This window comes from Podarcis pityusensis, assembly GCF_964106645.2.
Source record: "Podarcis pityusensis genome assembly, chromosome: 2".
Taxonomy (NCBI): domain Eukaryota; kingdom Metazoa; phylum Chordata; class Lepidosauria; order Squamata; family Lacertidae; genus Podarcis; species Podarcis pityusensis.
In genome coordinates, this window is record NC_138029.1 from 90,076,416 (window position 1) to 90,102,682 (window position 26,267).

At 42.0% G+C, this 26,267-nt stretch overlaps 1 protein-coding gene and 1 long non-coding RNA gene across 2 annotated transcripts in view; one reads left to right on the top strand and one right to left on the bottom strand.

The window, feature by feature from the left end:
* Positions 1-26,267, top strand: part of PLXND1 (plexin D1) — a 155,537-nt gene that overhangs the window by 116,758 nt on the left and 12,512 nt on the right. Inside the window, exons 26-31 of the mRNA XM_080995514.1 lie at positions 14,937-15,083; positions 17,557-17,713; positions 18,846-18,949; positions 20,085-20,148; positions 23,369-23,403; positions 24,425-24,529. Of these exons, the coding sequence (XP_080851640.1) occupies positions 14,937-15,083; positions 17,557-17,713; positions 18,846-18,949; positions 20,085-20,148; positions 23,369-23,403; positions 24,425-24,529 (612 nt within the window). The remainder of the gene's footprint in view (positions 1-14,936; positions 15,084-17,556; positions 17,714-18,845; positions 18,950-20,084; positions 20,149-23,368; positions 23,404-24,424; positions 24,530-26,267) is intronic.
* LOC308471514 overlaps positions 20,155-26,267 on the bottom strand; it is a 30,516-nt gene continuing 24,403 nt past the window's right edge. The window contains exon 3 of the long non-coding RNA XR_013982989.1: positions 20,155-22,644. This is a non-coding gene — a long non-coding RNA (uncharacterized lncRNA). The remainder of the gene's footprint in view (positions 22,645-26,267) is intronic.

Consider the following 26,267-nt stretch of genomic DNA (forward strand, 5'->3'; position numbering starts at 1 on the left):
TACCACTGTATCTATAAGTATATAGAACGGCTGTCATTTAAGCAGTTGTTGTGAGGATCCAAAACAGTAATGCGTGTGATTCCTGAAAAGTTAAGATTCTAAAAAAACTTAATCCCCATTGTTGAAACAGTTGATACTTTTTCCATTTAGCCTACCATAATAATGTTCTGGCAAAATAACATACTAAGGTGATAACTAGCATAGAGGGAAGTTGTCTATATCATCGTATTTTCAGCATTTCCCACTTCTTTATCCCCCAAGTTTTTCTAGGGAAGAATTATTCCCATTGATGCTGTTGTGGAATTTCTGTTCGAATGTCAAATGTTAGCCTCTCAGATTTTGTTTCGAAACAACTGCATTTTTATCATAATGTTTCAACCAGGATTGTTGATATTGGCCATATTTCTTTTCGAGGGGCTCCCTCTGATCCTAGAAAATTACTAGGCTGATATGTCTATAGCCCAACATGAGAAATCCAAACATGAACATAAAGGCTGCACCTGTTTATGCAAATTTTGTAATTGGCTCAACTCAAATGCTGTCAGCATACTGTCTGCAAATGTTGCTTTTCAAGAAAGGATTGGAGGCTTGGAGTTTGCTTTCAAGAATTAAACTCAAATTTAGTTTTGGATTTTTTTAAAAAATACAATTTTATGCTTCAAAACATAATCAGTGATGACCAAAACTACCAATACTCAGCTATTTTATTAATGAGCCCCATGAATCAAGGCTTTTTATTTCTTCAGCTCCCAATTTCTGGTTCCATACTTTCATTTAAGTAAGTCTTGCTTTACCTCAGCTTCTTATGCTTATTACCGTATTTTTCGCTCCATATGATGCACCTGACCATAAGACGCACCTAGTTTTTAGAGGAGGAAAACAAGAAAATATTCTGAACAAAACAGTGGATGTATGATTTTTGTGGTTCATGCTGTGGCCACAGACATGTGATTTGACGGTGAGTTTGGGGTAAAAGGTAAAGGTACCCCTGCCCGTACGGGCCAGTCTTGCCAGACTCTAGGGTTGTGCGCTCATCTCACTCTATAGGCCGGGAGCCAGCGCTGTCCGCAGACACTTCCAGGTCACGTGGCCAGCGTGACAAGCTGCATCTGGCGAGCCAGCGCAGCACACGGAACGCCGTTTACCTTCCCGCTGGTAAGCGGTTCCTATTTATCTACTTGCACCTGGGGGTGCTTTTGAACTGCTAGGTTGGCAGGCGCTGGGACCGAACGACGGGAGCGCACCCCACCGCGGGGATTCGAACCACCAACCATGCGATCGGCAAGTCCTAGGCGCTGAGGTTTTGCCCACAGCGCCACCCGCGTCCCCTTGAGTTTGGGGTAGCCCAATGCAAAAATCCCGAGAATCCATGTGGATCCGTGCTTTGTAACCACGTTTTTGCACCCCACGCAACAGTGGGTGTGTAATTTTTTTTGTGCAGGCTGTAGCCATGGACATGCTATGTGATCTGATGGTGAATTTGGGGTGACCCAAATCCTGAGGATCCATGGGCTTTTACCTCTCAGGCAGCCTCCTTTATCGCTAGCCTCCCTTATCTCCCTCCCAATCCTTTACCGATCAGCTGCTTCCTTTCAACTCTCCCTTCCCTCTTGTTTGCCTTAGTGACTTTTCCTTAGCTGGAGCAGTTTTTTGCTCCTCCTTTTCTTCTAATTTCTCTCCTCATTGCTTTAGTCTTCCTGTCTCCTCTCCTTGCAAGTTTGCTGTCCTTACCCCCTTCCCTCTTTCAAAAAAGAAAAAGAAAAAAGCACGATCTGCTTTTCGCCCCTGGGCAATTCGGCTCCAGGGACCACACATTCACTCCATAAGACGCACAGGAAAATACAGTAGCTCAAATGTTTACTGCCCACGTATACTTGCCGCTACATGTCCACACCCACAATTAATTTTCACTAGTCACCTTTGAGTCCCTGACGTATATTCATTTCTTGAATTAATGTCACATCCATTACAGAAAGAGTTTAAAATTTACTAAAAGTACTATATCCTTTAATGGACCTTTTAAGTTGAACACGTAAAGTTTAAGTACGTAAAGAATACGTATGCAGTTGGCAGTAAGCAGCAATCAGCGGCTACTAGCCACAATGGTTATGTTCTACGTCCACTGCCAGAGGCCTCGGAATGCCAGTTGCTAGGAATAGCAGGTGGACAGAGTGCCATTGCATTCGTGTCCTGCTCCCTGGTTTCTCTGCAGGCTTCTGGTTGGGTACTGTGACAACACGATGCTGGACTAGATGAGCCATTGGCCTAATTTAGCAGACGCTTCTTACGTTCTAACCAATAATGTTGAACACACACACCCCGCCACCGCCAAATGACATAATTTGGCTATAATTCCCTCATTAAGATGGCTTTTTCAGTTCCAGCACTTCTCAGGTAGCCGCCATTGCCATTCTAAGAGAATGAGGGAAGCGTTCATGGTGAGTTCTGGCACCCCCTTTTCTAGAAAAATAGCACTGCTTATTAAAGTGAACAATATTTAGAAGTTTGGACTATTTTGAAAGGGATCCCAAGGGTCAACTAGTGCAATGCAGGAATCTCAACTAGATCATCCATTTCTCTGATTTGTATGATTTGTATGATGTGCCATTTGACTATAGGCATTCAAAGTCTGAACTGCATCACATATTTAAACAAAACCAGTTTGTTCATGTGCGGTCGGTGATAGACATTCAACAAGCCTGGGAAGGGAAAGAAAGTAGGAGACGTGCGTTTTTTTTAATTGCATGCTATGGTGCTAAAATCTGCTGATTTTGCATATACTTAGCCTCCCGGTTAAGAAAGTGGAGACCTCTTTTGGGACTAGAGAACTCAGCTGGAATCCGATACAACCAAACTCAGCTGCCTAATTTCTTCTGAACGTTGTGCAAGAAAGCCTTGGGAGGGGATAGAGCTTTATCTTACGGGACCTCTGAGCAGGATGGTCTTACAAAAGAAATTAACAACGGCTGCAGCTCCCTTATGGTCTTTTATGTTCCTCTGAGCTCTCTTCTGCTGCTCTCAGATAGGCACGCATGAAGAAACAGCCACTGTTTACTATCGCTCCAAGGCTTCACATCCCACCTTGCGCCTGTCTGAGGGCAGGAGAGCTATCTCAGAGGAAGAGTTTGGTCTGCACAGCCAGGGTGAAGGATGCAGCTTTCATAGCAGGAGAGTGAAGCAAAGATTAGGACTCTTAAATGTTAATCTAAAACATGAAGCTAGCTTGTAAATAATTTGTTCCCCCCCCCATCCTGCCCCCCATCTTTTAAACCTGGCATGGTCCCAGCTAAGAGAAAGATAAAAGACAGATGTTATAAACATAAATTGATTCTCCATGTGTGCTGTGATAATGCTTTAATTCTGTGGTATTTTGTGGAGCAGCCGATAACTGGCTGAATCTGGGGAAAGACTGCCAGTAAATTAGACAATTTGGAAGGAAGCTGGTTTTGACAAGGGTGAGACAGTGCCACCTCTCCTTCTGCTGTTGTTCGTTCGACTGAAAATCAGCTCTTGTCTACTTAGCTGTAGAACCGGAGGACAGGAAAAGGCAGCATGCCAGTGATGAAGTTCAATATTTTAAAAAATATTTTGTGTATATGCATATAAAATTGCTTAGCACTTTTCATTAGGAACAATACTGCTTTTAGAAGCGAAGTGATAACAACGAACACATACAGTACTTGTCCTGAAATATACAGCTGATGTTCTGGTTTTGTCTTAACTGATGAGGAAATGTCTCATTGAAAAACAAAGTAGGATAACTACCCCTGACTTTCTGGCTTGCTGCTATGAATTGTGTGGTCAGGAACAATCAGGATTAATTGGCGATCTAAGAGAACATAGTCAGTAGATCTTGAACTCATCTCAGTCTCAGGTAGAAGTGCTTTTAATCATCCAAGTGAAGATACCATCGATTATCTCATACATAGAAAGAATTGCCTCGTCTCGTTCTAAGTACAGAAGGGCAGTCCTGCTGGATCAGACCAAAGGCCCAGGTAACCCAGCGTCCTGCTCTCACACTGACCAACCAGATGTTTGTAGAAAACTAATTAGTATTATTATTATTATTATTATTATTATTATTATTATTAATTTCTACCCCACCCAACTAGCTGGGTTTCCCCAGCCACTCTGGGCGGCTTCCAACAGAAGGTTAAAATACATTAAATTAAAATACATTACTACTACTACTAATAATAATAATAATAATAATAATAAATTTTATTTATACCCCACCCTCCCCAGCCAGAGCCAGGCTCAGGGCAGTTAACACCAGTAAAATTACAATAAAAACATAAGGGGGGGGCAATTTAAAATACAGGTTAAAATGCAATTTAAAACGCAGCTTCATTTTAAAAGTAGCCCATAGATCAAAACCGTAAGGGGAGGGAAAACATAAGGATCAGACTGAGTCCAAACCAAAGGCCAGGCGGAACAGCTCTGTCTTGCAGGCCCTGTGGAAAGATGTCAAGTCCCGCAGGGCCCTAGTCTCTTGTGACAGAGCATTCCACCAAGTTGGGGCCAGTACTGAAAAGGCCCTGGCCCTAGTTGAAACCGATCTAACCACCTTGCGACTTGGGACCTCCAAAGTGTTGTCATTTGTGGACCTTAAGGTACTCCGCAGGGCATAACAGGAGAGGCGGTCCCGTAGGTACATGGGTCCTAGGCTGCGTAGGGCTTTAAAGGTCAAAACCAGCACCTTAAACCTGACCTTGTACTCCACTGGGAGTCAGTGCAGTTGGTAAAGCACTGGAGGAATGTGATCCCACGGCAAGGACCCCATAAGGAGCCTCATCGCGGCATTCTGCACCCGCTGGAGTTTCTGGGTCAGCTTCAAGAGCAGCCCCGCATAGAGCAGTTACAATAATCAAGCCTGGAGGTGACCGTCGCATGGATCACTGTGGCCAGATCAGGGTGAGAAAGGCAAGGGACCAACCGCTTAATATGGTGGAGATGGGAAAATGCCACCTCTGCTGTGGCTGCAACTTGCGCCTCCATGGAAAGGGAGGCGTTGAAAGTTACACCGAAGCTCTTGACAGAAGGCGCTGGCACTAATTGAGCCTCCACAAGAGATTGGATATGGCCCCACAACCCCATGTCGTCCTGACCCAGCCAGAGGACCTCTGTCCTTCGAAGCAGGACATGACTGCAACAGCACTCTCCCACTAGTGATTCCCTTCAGCTGGTATTCAGAGGCATACCACTCCCCATCGCTCCTCTCTGGAAGCTGTTAGTCTAAACCTGAGTATCACAAATGAGCACCCCAGTGAAGACCACATCCTTTAATCAAGTGAGCACAAAATAAGAGACTGGTAAGGGACCACCTGATTTCATGATTTGCTTATGAGACACTTGGAAGTAGTGAGAGACGTTTGACTGCTTTGGAGCACCTCTGAAGTCCAGCACAACTGGAAAACACAAGCCCAACCCAGGAGTAGGATCACTCAGTTGCATAGATGATTGGGGGTACTCTGATGCAACGAGGTTTCTCACTGCTTTCAAATGTCCCTGGAATCCTGTCCAATGTCAGAAACATGGTCTCTCCTGTTCATTAAATTGAAGGAGGGGCAGAATTGATTGTGGCAAGCACAATCAAGACTAGCTTAAAAAAAATCTTTATGTGACAGAAGATAACTCTGGGACCTGTCTGGATTCCAATCTCAGACTATAAGCTCCCACTGCAAGCCCACATTCCTTCATAGATAATGTAACCAGACAGAATGGTCCCTTCTCTCAGGAAACTAAGCAAGCTCTATAGGTTTGCTGATAGGTTAGTCCTAAAGGACAAATTCAGTCATCCAGTTTACATCAGCTCTGCTCTCTTTTTGTAAGCATTTTGGGAAATCTTAATGAGAAGGCAAAGTATAGTTTCAGAAATCATATTTGTCCTACACAATTGTGGCTACACAGTATGATGATTGTAGTGTTCAGTGATCCATTTATTTGTGGTGGCTTCAGAGATTTTTTGTTAAATCTGGTGATAATTAGGACTGAGAACATTTCTGCCCACACACGAATTTCCTGATGATTTTCCTGAATCCACTCAACAGTTTCCTAGAATCACAGAAAACAAATGATAGGTGGCTGCACATTTTGAAATGGTTGGCCATTTCTGCATGCACGCTTGCAGGACCAAAAATTAGAGAACATGTTCTTGTTGTGTTTAATTTCTTCAGGTGTGTGTGCCTCCAAGGCAAACGTAAATGTAGCAAAAGCCCATAAATTTATTATTCATAACATTAAATGTTATGCTGCACCAGGGTCTCGTTATTACAGTTGCCATCACAATAGAGTAATCGCAGGGTATGATAGAACCCTTCTTCAAAAGTGCCTGTGATGTGTTTTCCTCCTGAAAACATGAGAATATCAGGGAACGGGGAAATAACAAAGAGCATTGTGGCAATTGTAAAAAAATGAAAAAGCAGTTTTGGTGATACAATCACCATTTTGCTCTTACATAGTCAGGGTGCAGTCCTAACCGCTGGCAGGCAACAGTGGGTGGTGGAGCCACCATTCCTTCTGAAGCCCCCGTGCTTTTCTTGGCCAGGGCAGCAAAGTCTACATGTTTGCTGTACCACCTTCAGACCAAGCAAACAGGTCAAATTTAGGCCCCTTTGCCACAACCTGCCAGGAGCTGGACAAGCTTAGGATCCAGTGATGACTGAGACAGCTCAGCTCTACTACTCTCTCTGTCCCCAGATGCACCATTTCAATAATTTATGCTGCCAACCTTTTGACATGTATACTGCTGGTGGTTGCTTCCTCCCACTCAAGTTTTATTTAGGCACAGTGGGAAACTTCTGCAGCAACAGAGCCTCATCCAAACCTAGTCCAGTGCAGTGGAACCAAGGTTCGAACTGTATAATAATCAATGCTCATTCTTTTTGCATTTCATGGTCTTCTGACTTCACTCTTCTCCCCAAAAAATCACGTGTGTATATTTGTCAGTTTAGGATTACACTTTATAATGTTAGATGAAGTGGACTCTGGTCCACAAAAGTTTATACCATAATATATGTGTTAGTCTCTAAGGTGCTACTAGAGTCTTGACTACTTCAACAGACTAACTTCAACTTAGATTAACAATGGAATGTCAGCCTAGGTCTGCTCAACCAAAAGAAAATGGAAGTCACAATTGATTTCTAGCTGCAAAGGTTTTGGAAAAATAAAGCAAGCCTACTGTATTCAGGGATATTACACCCAGATCCACCAACAAGAAATTAGACCCACAATCTGCAATTTAAATTATCCGCTATAAGTCAACCATTTCCATTATGCACCACATTTTTGTGAACCAAGCCCAGTCTTACAGGCAGCTTTTGGTAAAGAAATTTACTAGCCCTCCTGTAGCACTGGGCCGTGAGACATATGTGACGATGGGTCTGTTTTTAGTTCTTGAATTATCCCCATTAATCACAACATCTATTTGAAACAGCTGCTGCAAAAGGTCCTTAACAATTGTGCAGTGGAAAAATTCCAGCTGCTTGTATTTTCCCTCGTAAGTTAGCATTACATGATTTAAACATTTGTTTTATATTAATTCTGTGCCAAACAATCCATCCATTTGTATTGCAGAAATGGAGGGTTGAAGAGCAAACCATCTAAAAATGGAAACATTCAAAAATAGTCAAATAGCCATTCGTGGCCTAAGCAAAGGGCAACTCCAGTGATGAGCCTGACTAGTTGGTTCAGTTTGTAAATATAGCCCTATTGTGAAAATTAAAAGGCTCAGATTTTAGGTGCTTTCACAAATGTGTTCTGCTGCCCATGAGATAAGAGAATTTACAAAGAACTGCCTGCTGTAATTAGGCTATTTTCATTGCACTTGGACTCACTCAGCCAAACTTGACTAGACTTGGCCCCTTATGGTTACTCTGCAACACAAGTCAGCTAGACTCAGACCTCCTTCAAATGGGCACCCAAGGATGTGGCGTCCACTTCACAGTGGTGCAGTTCCATGCTGCTGGGGTGTATGTGTGAATACTGTGGCCACAGCATGGCCACCAGGAGTGTTAATACTGTTGACAACAGCAAAGCATGGTTTAAGGCTAGCTAGCAATTTTGCCTCATTGAGGGGAATCAAACAACTTTAATTGTGACTTCATGGTTTGTTTCTCCCATGCCAAGGGAAGAATGAAGAGGGAATGACCAGGTTGCATGTACCATTACATTACTCATTCACAGTAAAACTTTGTTAAACCTGCAACCCTGGTTTATCATGACATACAAATGCAGCTAATTGTACACAGAGTAACTCGCGTAGCTTAATCCTTAGGGAACAACTTCATACAATTTATTTTGCTTCAGGGTCCTCTCCCCCCCCCCCCCCCAATTCACACATGTCTCATTCTTGTGCACAAATTCACGTTGTGGTCAAGGTCTGAGAGTTCAGACATTTGGGGGAAAGAAAAACAAAGAGTTTCAAAAAGACAAGTCTGAAAAGAATTCCGCAGAAACACATTGCTTCAATTCAGACAGGAATTATTTTAAAGAAACTTTCATGGTTAAAGAAGGTGATAGTTTGGTGTGATGTCTGAAGTGATAAATCATGGTTTGCAATCAGCCAGCAAAGCTTTGTCTGAAATTATGTTTAAAAGTATATTTGCAAGGCATGCTTTTGCTGAATTAATCTGAAACCATAGTTGAGACTATTACTCTTATAGAAAATGAAAAACACAAAAGGAAAAGGAAGGAGAGCAAGCAAGTATCTCTAAATAGTGGTTGATTTGGAATTGTAAGAAATGGTTCAGGTTTTAAACCATAGTTTGGCATGATGTTTGAAGTGTACCAGTAAAAATATGATGTGACTTCCAGAAAGTTATTGTATGTTTCAGGAGAAGGAGAAGGTGCCTCAATAAAAATCTAGATTTGCCGTAACAAACTTAGGATTTTATTAACTTATAAGTGAGAAACCCCAGAAGGCTTTTGCCTTTTGTCATACAATGAGAGCCAAACAAGCTGTGATGTTTATTGCATGATTGCAATTAACGTGTCTGGTTTTTAAATTTTTAATAGCAGCTGCAGGGGATCAGAATTAGGACCAAGAAGGTGGGTGGACACTTTTCCATATGCTGCAGTCCTAATAACACCCTCCCCAACTGCTATTGGAAGCTGTCAATGTAAGTGTCTCTCCTGGGGTTGAATTACAGCTTCAGGTGGGAGCACTTTCAGTGGGACTCCAACATGGGGGTGGGAGAGAGTTAACTGTGCTTCCCTGCATGCTGTGTACCCAATTCTCATCCCACCTGCTCCCACTGTACAGTCACTATTGATGGTTTAAAACTAGGTATGTTCATTGCAGTCATATAGGTATCATCTTTCTAGTTTGGCACTAAAAGAAGCACTTTGGAGTTCTCTGGAGTTAGCTTCAGAAACCATAGGGGGAAGAATAAACTGAGTCCTCTTTGGAGTCTAACTAAATGCTAATATACGAGCCCATCACAAATGACATTCTAGCACTTCTTTATCTTCTCTTGATAGGACAAGATAACCGATTCTTTACAAAGATTAAGGTTGCATAATGCAGATTAGTAAATGTCTTTTAAACACTCAGTTGTACTCATCATCAGGGTAGTTTTTTTCATCTTTTCAGTGTATGATGAGAGACAAGGTAGGAATAGTAACTTAGTGGTTGTAAGTATGGAGCTTTGGAGGGTGTTGCCAGGGGTTCTTCTGGACAAATGAACACAGAGTGCAAGAATTTGTCGTTTCACCTTGAAAATGTTGTTATTATTTATTATTTATAAAAAAATAAGCATATACCACTAGATCATAAACAATATCAATGAAGTTTACAACAGTAGATATGTGTAATAAAGAAAATAACATCCACACATTTGAAGTTAGAGAGCATCAGCTATTATGGAAAAATGAATTCTTAATTGCCTCCATAAGCCAGGCAGAATGGGATAGTTTTCAGCAGCCATTTAAAGGTTGAAACAGAAGGCACCTGCTGAATCTCTGTTGGCAGATTATTCCACAGGACTGGGCCAATGACACTAAAAACTCTTATTTCATGCTGATGTCAGAAGAGCCTTGCTAACCCTAAGGTGCCCTGGACCTATGTCGTTCAGAGCTTTCAGAATTAATAACTGGAACCTTGCTCAGATAGGCAGCTAGTGCAGATATTCTAGCAATGGTGCCACAAGTTGTCAGCTAGGTGTCCCCATCAGCAGTCAGGCCACTGTATTCTGCACCAGATGGAGCTTCCAAACCAGGCCCAAGGGCAGCCCTACACAAAGTGGATTGCAGTAATCCAGCTTCAAGGTTATCAATGCATGGACATCCCTGTCCAGGAATAGCCATACCTGGCATTCCAGGCAAAGCTGGTAAAAGTCACCCCTAGCCACAGAGGAGAAACAGGGGGCAAGGTTTCAGCTGTGGTTCTGTGGCCCAATAACTAGCCAAAGAACTAGAATGTGAAGCCAAGATAGTGGGTTTGAGACACTGGAGTTTGCTATTATGTTCCCATTGCTAGCCTCCATAAAGCAATGTTTTTAATGTAAGAAATGACTTTGAATTGGGGTAGTTGGAATAGTTTTATTTGTGCCCTCAGGCATTTTAACTGTCTATAATATGTTCCTAAGAGACATCTCTAACATTGTTTCAGTCTCATTAGAAGAGTAGCTTGTAAATTTAACCCAAGAGTTCATTCTTCCCCTCCCAGTTGTTGTTTAAACCCAGCATATAGAAACAGAACTTCATACAACCTATATGGAACAGTTCAAAGGATGCCAGCTTTGAGTTTCATTAATACAAAGTGATTTTACCGCCCAGGGTTACTTGTAAGAACCCATAACATTGCAGTTACAAATCACCAAACATTTCATTAAAAAGAAAATATACAGTGGTGCCCCGCAAGACGAATGCCTCGCAAGACGGAAAACCCGCTAGACGAAAGGGTTTTCCGTTTTTCAATGCGCTTCACAGGACGAATTTCCCTATGGGCTTGCTTCGCAAGACGAAAATGTCTTGCGAGTCTTGAGATTTTTTTTCGCTTCCCCCCCCCCTTTTTCTAAGCCGCTAAACCTTTAATAGCCTTTTAGCAGCTAAGCCGCTAAGCCGCTAAGCCTTTAATAGCCGCTAAACCGCTAATAGCGCTAAGCCGCTAATAGGGTTGCTTCGCCAAGATGAAAAAACCACTAGACGAAGATACTCGCGGAACGGATTAATTTCGTCTTGCAAGGCACCACTGTAATAGAGAAGAAAATGTGCTCTGTAAATGAAATATACCGTACTCGGAGTCAAGTGTGAATTTCATATTCTTTATTCAGCTCATAGTAGCAATGAATGAAACTTTCCCCAAAACGTCTAGCTATATATACATTATTTACACAATGGGCCCCATGTGATTGGCTAATTCCGGGCTGCTCCTGTAGGCCAATCAGTTTGCTGATTCACTTCATCCAGGAGCCTGATTGGCTGCTCCTGCAGGCCAATCAGGTCGCTGATTCACTTCCACCTGGAGCTGGATTGGGTGGCTCCTGCAGACCAATCAGACTGCTGCATTCTGGATCCTATTCTAGGATTCAGCTCAGTACATAACGGTAAATGTATTCAAAACATCCCTTTTCCCCACGAATAAGCACATTTACATCCCTCCCCCCAAAAAGCCTAGTCCGAAGATGGTTTCGACTCCTTCCCAAACCAGTTTCCCAGCAATAAATTTGAAATAAATTCCAAGTTATCCACTTCATCTGTAGTCCCTCGCTGTCCACGTCCTTTCCAATATACCGACTTTCTGTTTCTGCAGATTTTCACAACAACCCACTATTTCTGGGATTCATAAACACAAAGAACTAGCATGTCAGAGGCTGGGACTTAAATAATTTATTTCTTGTGTAATAATTCTTGTTGTAAAGTCTACAGCATGAATAGTGTAGCTGGAGCTGAAATGCCTGCTTAACTGCTTCTTGCTGTGGCACTCTCAGACGTAGCGGGGGAGAAATGTTCACATGCTCTGCTTAATCATATGCGATACATGTTATGCCAAGGCAGTAAATATCAGCTCTGTCACTGTGGCCTTCTCGCAAAACACTTTTACTGGCTTTGGAAGCAGGTTTATGATTCAGGTGCAGTTTGTCTCTGGCTGAGACTCTGATGCATTTTGTGGTGGAGACTCAGCTACATGCCTTACAAGGCGGAGGGGGGTAGGGGGGAATCTGATTTTAATACACAACCACCCTATGTTCCTCTCTAGCATTTCACAGTAAGGTCAGCCTTTTCAGCAACTCCCTTACAAGGTACACACTCTTCCTTCTCAGAGACGAAAGCATGGCTGCAATCTTTAATGCATTAGCTAGGGAGTTAGCATCCTTGAGCACAGTAGGATTGAGCCTCCAAGTAAACATGCATAGGATTGTGCTATAAAAATCCGAAGCAGAGGGCAATCTGGAGCACTCTCAGTATTGTCTGCTTTCATTAAAGCTTGATTACAAGAACATATGTGAATACAAAAAAAACCAAAAAAAACATCTGATTTTATTCTGTAACAATGGCCATCGTCATTCTTGGGTCCAAGACCCTTGATATCTTTCTTCTCCCTCCCTACTTTGAATAAGTGTCACTATTTCCCCACTTGTAACTCAATGAGCCCTAAACCACAGTCTGTTCTCCAGTTTTTGTGAGACTTGACTCGACAAAGCACCTTAATTAAGCATGTGTATAGCATTAAGCACATCCTAAAGTACATCTCCATTCAGAATCAATGCTTTGATAGCTCTGTGGCTTGGAGCTATAGTTTCTCCTCTTCATGCAACTGCTGTGTGACTCATGCAGAAAAATCGAGGGTGTAAAATGCAAACATTGCTAACTGTTGACCACAACAGGCCCAGTTAGATGTGGGTATCTGGCAGAGTGTTGACAAAACCTTCAAATAAGAAGCTAGTATGATTATTGTTTTAGCATAAGAATGCTGCTTGTTGCAAATTAAATCCTGGCACTTACACAACAGATGGCATGTACCCATCTTCAGCCGTATAGTAGCATCCCAAGTGTAGCAAAGCCAAAGCTGGCATTAAACTAGCTGCTGTAGTGATGAGAAAGCATTAATAGCGTTAGCATCAATCAAGCAGAGGAATCGGAATGAACAGACGCTGGCCACTTGGATTCCTGAAACATTTTTGCAGTAATTGTACTTCTCTTGCCCTTAGCAATTAAGAAGTTCGGAAGAAGTGTGCGTGTGCATGAATGCATGAGGGGAAGAGTGAAATTGAATTACAAAAATGGTAAATTAATATAAACGTTTTAGTTGGAAGAAAAAATTATGAATATTAAAAAGGCTGACATATAAAGGATTTCTGAATTAAAATACATTGGGGTTAGCTTACAGTTATTTGACAGTGAAGCTGGATGGATTCAATCTGGAAAATTGCCTTTGAAATCTCTGAAAAACTGTACTGAAAACGTGAATAAAATTACTGTTATCCAATTTCAGTCGTATCAGTATTGAAGTACTGCCAAGTAAAATAAGCATGGCGTTAATGTCTGGATAGGATCCAGATTGTACAATTGATAATATTACCTATCCTCCCAATATAGAGACATATAAATGTCATGTTCTGGTTTCAGAAGAGACTAAGCAAGGATCCCATCTATTTGTGGGGCTTTACAATAGGATAATTTCATTTTGACTCTTTAAAATTCCTCCTGTAATTTCATTGTATTATTGCTTCCAACTCTGCTTCCTGCTCTAGTTTCTATGATAATATTGCTTGATTGTATAGAATGATGAGCATCTCTTTTTGGTTGCTTGAAAGCTGCATTTGCTCTCCAGGATCTTAAGGGCTCCTGCAGACGACCCATTTATTCAGCATTCATCCTGATTGCTTGCTCAAAGTTTACATGGTGGTTAGACTTTGCCTTGAGTTTATTGAGCATTCATTCTGATTTGTTTATAGGGTGGCTAGATGACAATGAGCATTCATCCAAATTTGCTTGTGGGTGTTGATACATCTTCCTGTTAATCATTCTTTCACCTCAAAGTTTTCTATGTGCTTCCCCATCGCTTTCCTAATAGCAAAAAGTTGGGGGAGGGGGGGTTAAGTGAGATTTGTTGTACTAGGACAACAGAGGACTTTAATCCACTTTAACTGCACAAATGTAATGTTTCAGTTTGCACTTGAATTCCCTCCCACAAAATAATGACTAGCCTGGAGGCCCCCTGCAATAACTTTGCTTGTAATATTGACCTCTGTAAATATAGCAGCAGGGAAATGGCTCTGTAAATCAGGGGTCAGCAAACTACTTTCCGCGGGCCGGATCCAGTCCAGTTGCCCTCAGGATCCGGCCCACGGACAGTCCATGGATTGGCAATTCTGTTCATTATTTTTTCCCATTAATTTTTTTTTCCGGCGCCGCCATCCCCCCCCCCCAATGCCATTCCCCCCTCCCTCCTCCTGGCTTCTCCTCGCCCTTCTCCCAGCCCTGCGTAGTGGAGGAAGGGGGCTGGTTGAGCACCATTTTGGGCAGCGCCCCTCCGGAGCCAGCCAGCCCTTTCGGGCTGCTCATCCCTCCGCCGCCATCACCAGCCTCTGCCACTCGCAAGTGCAGGCACAGGAGCCGCAGGTGGGAGAGGCACTGCACTCTGCCAACCACAACTTCTGTGCCTGCCCTTGCAAGTGGCAGAGGCTGGCGGAGGAGGAGGAGGGACGAGTGGATGGAAAGGGCTGCTTTGGGGCCACTCGTGTGTCCCCCCGCTGCCGCTGCCAGCAGCACCATAGGTAGGCAGGGGGAAGGGAGGGGCTGGGACTGGGGGAGAGAGGGGGAGCAAGAGAAGCCCTCCGCAATGTGTGCGATCCAGGTCTGGGGGCGGTGAACCAGCCCCCTCCCAAAAAAGTTTGCTGACCCCTGCTGTAAATCATTGGGGGGCATGTTGTGAGAAATTACGCTCATTGGTTCTTGGTCACCAAACCATTTCCTGTTATTTCCCCTATTAGGAAACTGTTGGGGAGCCCTTCTTCCTCCTGCTCTGTGCAATCAAGCAACAGATCAACAAAGGCTCCATAGATGCCATCACTGGAAAAGCCAGGTATACTCTCAACGAAGAATGGCTATTGAGAGAGAATATTGAAGCAAAGCCAAGGGTAAGAGATTCCTGCTCTTCAGTGAAAAGGATTTGTTTGTGTCATGGCTATATTTGAAAGTTGAGTCATCCATATCAATTTTAGGAACTGAAGCTCTTTTAATGGGGTGAGGCAGTGTGCCCTATTTCTAGACGTATTGGACACTTGGGGAATGAGAACTGGAGGAGAGGGGCAGTACTAAAGAAAGAAAGTGTATTTTGAGTCAGTGGATGAGACCAACAAGTATATCCTGTAAATAGACCAAAATCAATGGGTACAGCAAGTCACAAGAACTTTGAGGCTGACAAGTCAAGAGATCCATAGGAAGGCTTGTGCCCTAAGTACACAATTCCTTAGGAATTGTGCATATCAGATAGCTTTGTTTTCAGATTCACTGTCAAAATTGTTTCATTCTCCATGTAAAGTTACCATCCTTGTGCTAGCATATATTAGACTTGGAAAAGTACATATGGAAGTATATCTTATTTTAAAACATCTGGGTACTAAGATCTTCAAGGCAGAGAATATATTGAGGCCATTGAAAATTCCATCTGATTGGCTGATGTTCAGGATATGCTGGGGGGGCGGAATTAACAAGTCATTATCAAAAAGGAGTGTCACATCTTTTCAGCTTCTGGCAAAGCACTGACTTCACTGCCAGCAAAGGTTGCTGGTTGTAAAGCGGAGTCCACGGTGTGAAGGCTTTTACGCAGGGTGTTACAGAAGTCGTGCTGAAAAGTGATGCTGTAAAATGCCTCTTGTGGGACTAGCTCATACAAAGAATGTAGAGTCTCGGGGAATATGTTAACTACAACCCTGACAGTAAATGCAGTAGACAGACCTTTGCAAAGTCCAAACCAAGCTCTGCTTTTGATTACGATAGCATAAATCTGAAGGAGCTCTCCCAGAATCAGTGGGGTTCACTCAAGAGCTGTGCTGGTGTAAAAATGAGAACAGGTTTTTGGTTGGGTGTCCTTTGTTGCCTTGCTGTAGGTTCACATTACCAACTGATTTATAATTTATGATGCAGAGCTAAGGAGGTTAGCAGCAGGGCTTTTGGCATTAACTTTCTCTTTACAGAGATAACTCCATAAGAACAAATTGGGAAAGTGCTGTTGACTCTTTGTTTACAAGTAAGTGAAACTTAAGCGAATGCACAATTCCCAGGTGATAGTAAATAAAAGTCCCTGCAAGGATAACATCAGTGTTAACCAAACTGTGGGTAAACCTGGTTATTTTTAAAAAGAAAAAGAAAAAAACACATTAAACTTTTAAGTTCCATTGCTTACCATTCACAAAGCAAACTCTGATCCTAGAAATAGGCATAATTCAAACTCTGTAATGGTGCAATAAGCGACAGTGGCATCCTGTAAGCAAGGGAATGGTTCGGATACACCTTGCTATCCTGTCTGTTGCAAACACATTATAAAAGGCTGCTATCAAATTCAGATGGGGATAAATTCACTTCATCTTCCATTTAAAGGCAAACTTTCCTAATTCTTTCAAAACAAAACGCAAGCCTAAATTCACACTCTTCAAAAGCCGCACTTCTCCAAATTTTGCAATGCAGTTTTTAGCCAAAGAATATGTTCAAAAATGCTTATACCAGGGTAAGTCAGCATAAAAATGCACATGCATACTAAATGCCAATACACAATTTAGGGGAAACTCCTTTGCAAAAATGCATACAAAAAATATGTATGTTAAAAAAAATCCACACTAAAATGCTTACGAATTTTCATGAACATTTTTTTTAAATTGCAAATGTGGAGAACTGAATTTAAGATTGGAAAAATGAGACAAACCAAAATTAATAAACCTATCAAACATGGATAGCTCATTCTATGCTGTCAAAATGCTTTTGTGAAAGTACATGAATGCTCTACCATTGAATGACAGCTCCTCACCACATGATGAAGAACTCATGATTCCTTTTTCTACAAATCTTGAATTTGGAACTTGTATGCTGAGTTGTCTAGTCCTTATATTATGACAAAACGCTGTCAAATAGCCCCATGCTGCACTTTGAAGTCCTGAAAGGCAGGGCTTCAAAGTGCAGCATTACCTCATGTCACTGTTCATCATTGTACAGTAGATTAACCAGCTGCCACTCTACTATACCTATTGATTCACTGGCACTCAGTCTCCTCCTGTGACAAAGTGAGTGCATGGGAAAAAATTGCAACAGTCACTTTTCCTACTGCCAGCTTAAGATAGTTTCTGCTTTTCAGGGTTTGGGTTCATAGACAGGACAATTCTGGGGAAGCTTAGACTGTACTCTCTCATGGTCTCATAGTTCTTTGAATAATATGGTCAATTTCAATCTATGAGACTGTAAATCAGCACTTTTCACTAGCTTTAATATTCATCTCTTTTTAGTACAGTGTTTATGGTGTGCCAAGATTTTTTCCCTCCACTTATAGCTCACAGGCTTTTTACGTCTTTTAACTTGTGCAAATCACCTCATACTGTAAGCAACCATCTTTCTCCACAGAATCTTAATGTGTCTTTCCAAGGCTGTGGGATGGATTCACTGAGTGTTCGGGTCATGGATACAGACACTCTCAGCCAGGTTAAAGAGAAGATACTTGAAGCCTTTTGCAAGAATATTCCATATTCCCAGTGGCCTAGAGTAGAAGATGTTGATCTTGGTAAACCATTTTTTCCCCTGTTCAGAAATATCTGTCATTATCTTTAGCATGCAAATGCTCATCATGTGCAAGTATAATGTTAAACATGGAACACCTATATTCCGTATATTAACTGTTGTTGAACTGTGGTGCCTTAGGAACATTGTGAATTGATTTTTTAAAAAATAATAACCTGCTACTAAGATCAAGTCCCAAGTTGAATACTTGCCTAGTAAACATCTTTTGGGAGCCCACCCTGTTCATCAGGAATGAACATTGATACAGAATGAACGTTACTTCCGTGTTTGTTTTGTTTTGTTTATATTGCAACATTTATTTACCACTTGATTGTAATAAAACCTCAAAACAGTTGCATATTTTGCATATGAGCAGAACCTGAAAAATTCAGGACCCTTTCTAATTGATCACTTGCTTTCCCCTGGGTCTGTCTTAACATCTCTCAAACACAACATAACAATGCATTTTGAATATGGTGAAGCTCACAGGAATTGTGGCGATTTCCCTTCCGGGTCACAAAAAAATGAGGATACAATTGTAACTGAATTACCCACTGGGGAAAAAGTGCCACAGTTGAAACCAGAACAAAATGAGTGGGAACAGAAGGTAAAATCTGCTCCCCATGAAAAGGTGTTAGCTTTGTTTACATTATCTTTCTAAAGCTGTGATCCATAATTCCAAATCTGCTGAACTTACTTCCATACAAATGTATTCAAAATGAGCTATTAGTTAAGTGAATTTTCTCACTTTTTTTAAAAAAAAGCCCAGATTATTGGAGATCAGGTGTGTGCTTCTACTTTACATCCAGATTCCTTTATTTTCTTTACACACTGTGTGTTGTACTTGAACAGGTTTTTTATTCACAGTGTGAGAGATACATGACATCAGAATGAAATGCAGTGGTCACATTCTTACCTGTTTGGCATATCCTTGTAAGATTTCCCACAATAGGTACTTAAAAGGTTTGTGTATTTGAGTTTCATGGCACAAGTGCCCCCAAAGAGCCGCAGAGCTCGACACCGAAACACCTGTGTCCCTTGTCAAACGTGACACAAAAAGGAAACACTCTGTGTTCTTGCCAGCACATGCTGTGTTCAGAGAGGGTTTCCACTTGTCCCATTTTCTTTATATTTAGAATGGTTTGCCACAAGCACTGATAGCTACATCCTCCGGGACCTCGATGACACTTCAGTGATGGAGGATGGCAGGAAGAAACTGAACACGCTAGCACATTATAAGGTAAGAAGTGTGAATGCTCCGTGAACTTCCCTTCCTTTGGGCCTGCCTTTCCTCGGGGAGATGCCACAATTTGCTTTCTAAGCAGAATTAGCAAAAGCAAGCAGGAAGGTTGCCATAACTCCATAAGAGCTTCCGGGGAACAGACATCTGCCCTGGCGAGAAACTTGTTAATATTGCAACACATCGAGACTAATTAAACACTCTTCATGCGAAACAAGTTAGTGCTGGGGGGAAAGCTTCTTTTTCCCAATGGCTGCTATCCATCCTAATTAAAATCATACCATTCCTCTTTGTTGCTGAGAGTGGTGTCAGAGTTCCCATTGGTCTCTTATGGGAGCATGGTTTTTTCCCCCCTTCCTTTCTTCTTTTGAGGAAATAATTTCATTTGAAGTTAAAGTCGAAGAATTTAAGTGTGTATTCAAAGGACTACTACGGATGTGCTTGGGCTTGGGGAAGCAACATAACACCAGCAGCGTGGTATTGTGGAGCTAGGCCCTTGTCGTCTCATTATGACGCACACACGACCCAAATCATATGGATGGCTACATATGTGAACCAGTCCTGGGTCTGTGATTGTTCCACCACAGTGTTTGGAGTAATTTCCATCAAGGAACCCACATGCAGAATGTTGTCATAACAAAAAAAAACCTTGTGTGTCTTCTGCTGCAATGATCTGTAAACTGGTTATTATATGTCTTATCATCTCTTGTTAATGGGTCTTTCGTGAAAAATCCTCGCATGTTTTTTATTGTTCTGATGTAATAGTTTCCACAAGCAATTCTTCTGAAGACTCAAAACGGTGCATGCAGTGCCATCTCATACATGTTTAATCGGAAGTCGGTCCCACTCTGTCCATTGGGACTTGCTCCCTTCGTAAGTGTGTTCAGGATTGCGGGCTCCAGGATGCATCTTGTTCAGGATTCCTGTTGCATTTCATTCATTTGTCCCTGCAGTAATCTTCAGATTTCCTATCAGCATGCAGACTTGCAGGCTTCTGTGTGCTCACTCACATCACAATAAATTTGTTGCAGTGTTATCAGGAAAGAGGGGAAATCTTGAAATGCATGGTCCATCTGTCCACCTATTTTCTATTGGTCTTATCTATTTATTTATTTTGCATTCCCCTCACTCACAGATCCCTGAAGGTGCCTCCCTAGCTATGAGCTTAACTGATAAGAAAGATACTACTTTAAGTAGAGGTAAGCTACTACTTTTTTCCTAATGATTTATGCCTTTTGAGTGGAAGGGGTTCCTTCATAAGTTGCAGACTGAAGCCAGGATTAGGGTGCCTTTCATATTGCTACTTAGAGACCAGACTGCGTGCAACTCTCAGTCAATTGTCCCACCCCCCCCAATTGTTGGGGTGTTTTGTGTTTTCTTTTACAAAATGGACCCAAATGCTACTATTTTTCACATGTAGTTTGATTCCTCAGTTGTATTTAGTATGTTTTATCAAACTCGAGCTACCATCTTTTGAAAATAATAATTCCAACAGATATAAAAGCATAATAAAACATCAAACATTTAAAACTTCCCTCTACAGGGCTGCCTTCAGATGGCTTCTAAAAGTTGTATTGTTATTTATCTCCTTGACATCTGATGGGAGGGTGCTCCACATGCGAAGGTTTTTGCTATAAGGTTTACCAAGCAAAGCATTCTTGATACTAATTGTTCATTAGAAACATGTTTTGTTTTTAAAAATTATAATAGTGACAGGTGAGGGCCACCCACTCCAATTTTCACGGGGACTACAGTACACTAGGATGATAAGTCTAGCCCCTCCCTCCCCAGCCACAATCCTGGCAAAAATCACCCACACTGCCGTTAGCCATAGGATAAAAGCTCCAGTTGGTGCCAATACTCTAATCGCTAGGCCAACCTAGTCCTCTTAGATTTTTGAGTGTTTGTTCATTTACTATCATTGCTCCAGCAAAACAGAAAGTTGAAGGCAGGGCTATGAGGTTTTGTACCTCATAACTCAAAGGCATGGGGAAAACCCAATGGAAACATCACTCCTGTGCAGACTCCATTTGCATATCTGCTGTAATAATGTAATGATCTCCCTTCCCAACATCTATTCACATTGTTCCAGGTATGTTTTCTCCAGGGAGGGTAGAAGCAAAAGGAAGCAGTACTTTTCCTACTTTGACTCTGAGAGTAAAAGGAATTCGCTGCAGTAAAAACGGTTGGAAATGGACCATACAATTTTACCAATGTTGCCATTGCCAGATTTTTAAATCTGAAAGTTCACCAAACCTTCTGGACCCTTCCTCCCAGAAACAATTTTGGATTCCTGAACCCCATGTTCCATTTTAGAAGTCCATCCTAGTACTGTTGCATCTGTGTCAGAATTCAACAGCATTTCCTCCCAATCCTCCCTTTGAAAGCTCATGCCACAGTAAGCCCATTAGTCTCTAAGGAATAACAGTGCTCTTCGGGTATTTTCACATGTGAGGCTTACAGTGGTCCTTGCTTCAGTTGGATTTGTAATACAAATCCTGCACTGGTTACTCACTGTAGTGGTTCTAGGGGTTGCTCGTGCGTAAGCCGGTGCAAACACCTAGCCGGGTTGCCTGAGTGAACCTTTTCTGTCCAGACAGCCACTCACCCGTGGCTGTCTCAATCGCTGGCAGAATCTGTCAGTGGGCATTTCTTAAACTTCTTCCAGCAAAGAAGCTCTTTGACGCCTAGTCTCCTCCTACTCTCTCTGCGCGAAAGCCTTCTGCGCAAGGAGGGCGTAGGCAGCGGAGGACCTCTACTCTCCCCGCTGGTCCCCGGCAAGGAGTCATGGGACCGCCTCACCGCTTCCCCCATCTGCCCCCCTTCTCCACTGGTGCTACGCTGATTCTCTTCCCCAGAAGATGGGCTGCCTCTCCCAATCCCGGGACGCTCTCTGGAATCCCTCTGGATTTTGCTCTCTCCCTCCGGCACTGATGGCAGTTCCCTGACACTCACATTACAAATTTACTCCACTTTCTGTTCTGCATTAAAGATATAAGAAAAGAAATTGGGGGGGGGCACAAATTAAGCCTCACTTGTGAAGTTGTTCTTTGTTTTTTTCCAGTTCAAGGTGAAAGCAATTTAATTATACTATGAAAAATTTCTACAGCTTAAAAGTAATCAACACATCATGATATTACTTTGTTATAACTGGGACTTAGCAAGATTCACATCCCTATCTCAATCACAGTGGTTAAGCTACAGTAATTTATGTTGTTGAATAATACCATTCATCTGAAAGCCTTCAACATCCACCACAGAACTGAGTAGGATTGATGGCTAGACAAAGAGACAGAAAAGCAGAGCGGAGACACTTAGTGCCCTGTTCCCTGCAGTGCATGTCATTCTCTGAATGGCAGCCAGCAACCAGAGAGAGAAAAATGGGTGTCCAAACAGCAGCAAGCAGTATTTTGGCAAAGCTGGCGGGGGTGGGGACGCACCGAGGCCTGGAGCTGTCCATAAATACTTTGGTCATCATCAGACTGGATGTTATGAGGTCATCCTCTTTACTGTTGCTAAATAGGCTTGTTTGCTGACCTTTGTCCTTGAATGGCTGTCATCTTCTACTGCAACGCATCAGCTGCCAATCTCCGCCCACTCTAGACACCAGGCAGAATGGCTTTTAGCTGGGTAAGTGGCCGACCAGTAGGCAGATCAAGTTTTCAGCAGTCACAATGGCCACTTTCAGAGCGAAGCTGACAAATGAAACGATGATGAAAAGAATTGAAGGTCACCGAGGAAGAGGAAAACACTACTTATTCTGCGCTATTTTGCTTTTCACTGGAAAATGAGGTCTTATAAAAGAGGGAAAGAGTCTGGAGAGGAGAGGGAAGTAGTACCTACAGTGCAACCCCACACATACCTACTCAAAACTTCAGCCCTATTGAGTTCAGTGGGACTTAATTCACAGATAACGCTTAAAGATTGCAGCCTTCAGTTACAGCAGCCTCCTCTTGTAGCAAATGCAGTGGTGGCAATTCACTGTAGAGATTTCAGTTTGTCCAGGTCTAATTCTCTACCACTCTATTCAAGGAACTGGCATGTGTTCCATGATGAGGGCAACAAAGGCCAAATAATGCCAGGCATGGATGTAGTCTAGCAATTGGAGAGCAGGACTGGAAGCCAGTATCTTCTGTATTTCCTTCTCGGTTCAGCCACTGTGTCAAGTTCTCCAGTTATAAAACATGGATTTTACTACCAGATACTCATGTAAATGTCATCTGGGTCAGTTAATGTTTGGTTGGGGTATGTTACTTAAGTTCTGAGCACAGTTAAGTATATCATGTGTTATTACCGCTGATTATCCTCAGCAGCAGAAACATTCCTTCTAAGGGGGGGGGGGGGACTTGCTGTGGAAAGTAGCAAGCTAAGCCATTTTCTTTCATTTTCTCCAAAAAATATTTCTTTTTTTTTTTTCAGTGAAAGATCTGGACACTGAAAAATACTTTCATTTGGTAAGTATCCTATTCCAAAATCAGTGTGGGATAATGACTCGCCCACTGTGGGTGGGCCAAAGATTTCATAGTGGGTCGTTTCCCTCTCTTTCCTCTGTAAGGAAATGTCTGTTTGGGAATTGGACCCACACACACAAGGAAAGTGTGTGTGTGTGTGTGTGTGTGTACAAATGACATGGTACGGGTAAATCACTGTTCACACACAAATCGCAACAGCTTTATGCAAACGTGTGGAAATAATTACTTAACCGGAATGGTTTGATAGGTGGGTGGGTGGGTGGCTGGTCTGACCCAATGAAATTTGCCAAGTGTGTTTGTTATGAAACAAACCTCCACCTTTCCTTCCCCCACCTCACATCAGTTTAGCAGTGTACAATGAAAGGGCAGTAATGCTGCACATAGTTTATTGTCAAAGACAAATCTAGGAATGTTTTCCATATGTGCAGCATATGCCGACTGATGCATTTGTCAGCTGGCCAGCTTGTTGGCCCAGGATCAGACCCACCAAGGGGGGTGCGTTTGAGACCCTTGTGGTTCCTGCATTGTTTGTGTAATAAGATAATAATTGAACACACGTTATGTTTGGCAGGGAGAAGGGGAGAACTCAATTTTTCATCTTAATCTCAGTCATAATCTTGCATATATTTCTAATGTATTTTACCTTTATGATGACTGCCAATTACCAGAAGGGAAAGGGAACATTGTGTCTGGTGATGCTTCAGACAGCTGAATTCATTGCAAACTGAATCTATGGCAAAATCATTCATTCATTAAGGTGGAGGGCGGTGGAAAGGAATCAAGCAGCACAGCTGGCAAACAGTACAATTGGTGTTTTCATATATATATATATATATATATATATATATATATATATATTCATAATATGCATAATATGAATTGTCTGGTTTATAGCATGGGCTAACAGTCTTTTTTTCTTCTAACACAAATGCTTTATTAGCAGCATTTATTTCAAAACATTCATTTTAACCATGTATAACCCTGTCTTTTTGCAATTGCTCAGGTCCTTCCCACAGATGACCTGAATGAGAGTAAGAAATCTCATCGACAGAGTCACAGAAAAAAAGTCCTCCCTGAAATCTACCTGACCAGATTGCTGTCCACAAAGGTAGGATACATTATGGCTGTGCTGAATATGAAGAATGGTGACCGTCACTGGTGTGAATCAGCACAAATTAAACTCTTGAAGAAGCATCCCGTCTCTGGCTTTTCATGACCAATACCCAGAATAGCCAAATTCATTCAACAAAAATGGACAGTGGGATCCTGGGCATGAGTATTCAAAAAATAAACAAATGGAAGGTTACTCCCAGCTAATATGCATAGGACTGCAGCCTTCAACAATGGAGCCTACTTCTGAATAAGCAAGTTTAGGATTGTACAGCTAGTTTACCAACTCAGATCAGCAGGCCTTAAAGATCCTTTACTTAGAATGCTTTATTAATGGGGAAAGGATTTTGGTTCTTTCCTTGCAGTGCCCTCAAAGTGGAACCACACAGAATATGCCAGTGCTGCTTAGTTACTGGGACGGCATCTGTATTTTGTACCTCATAATATTATGTTTTATTGTAACTGCTTTGAGGGCCTGGGCAAAAAGGGAAATCCCAACAGCCAGTTGGTTTAGGTGAATGCACTTCATGAGTGTGCCAGGGAGTGACTTGAATTGGAAAAAATGGTGCTTAACCCTTCCTTGCTGCTTTCCCTCTATAATTCACACTCACTCAGCCACCTTTCCATCAAGGGTTTCAAGATACTAATTTGTGTAGTTTGTTCTTTTAAAAAAACTAACAAAACCCCCAAAGAGTGGCTTATAAATTTTGAATAAATAAAAATAATTGTGATAGTGAGAATCAGTAGTTGAGAAAAAGGAAGGGCACCCACCCCTCTCTGCTTCAAATCAGCTCCTTGAAAAGTATGTTTGTTGATTAGAAGTGAGGATTACATGGAATCATGGAATTGTAGAGTTGGAAGGAACCATGATGGTCCTCCTGCAATGCATGTAATAGTAGTGCATATAACACATAGTTAGGTCCTCCACATACTTACAAATGACTTAACATGAGGATATATGGATTGGGCAGGCAGATTAGTAAAAAAAAAAAAGGTATGTGGATACTTGCAAGGCTGGACTAAAACATGAGAGAAAAGCTTAATTTGCTGTTTCTTACTAACTTACATTATTCACAGTGTAGTTCTCAAAATACCAGTGACACAAGTGGAGCTTTCAAGCACTCTCATGTCATTAATTCTGCTTCTTGTTTTGTTGCTTAAATGGGACCTGAACACTATGGGAAATATGACGGTAGTTCTCAAAGTCTGCAAGGATTTCACATGTTGGGGTGTCAGATAAAGTGCTAAACCTCAACGGAGTCTGAGGCAGCCTAGGAGTGCCTGATGCAGCAGTGGAGAACAGTCCAGTTTGCATTGAGAAACTCGACTTACAACATCAGACCATTGCTCTTAACAGACTTGGACACAGAGCTTGGCTTTAAGCCAGCCTGTAATTCCAGTGCTTTGTGATTCATAATTGGAGGAGAGATCATAAGAGTTGCCAGGGGTCTGTAGCTTTTCCCACTGTTTACCACACAGAACAATCACAGATGTGCTCTTGGATTCCAGCAACAGAGAAGGAGATTCTCCGTGCCAAGAGAGATTAAATGCAAACTAAAGCTAATTATATCACAGTGCACAGAATTAACCCGTCCTCCATTCCAGGCTCTTATTTTTGCCTCATTCTTCAATCGTTCTATAGCAAGATTTCTTCAATTTAGTTTTAAAAAGAAATAGTCATATCTCATCAACATCTTTGCCACCACAGTTGCCGCTTTCTTAAACCAACTTGAATA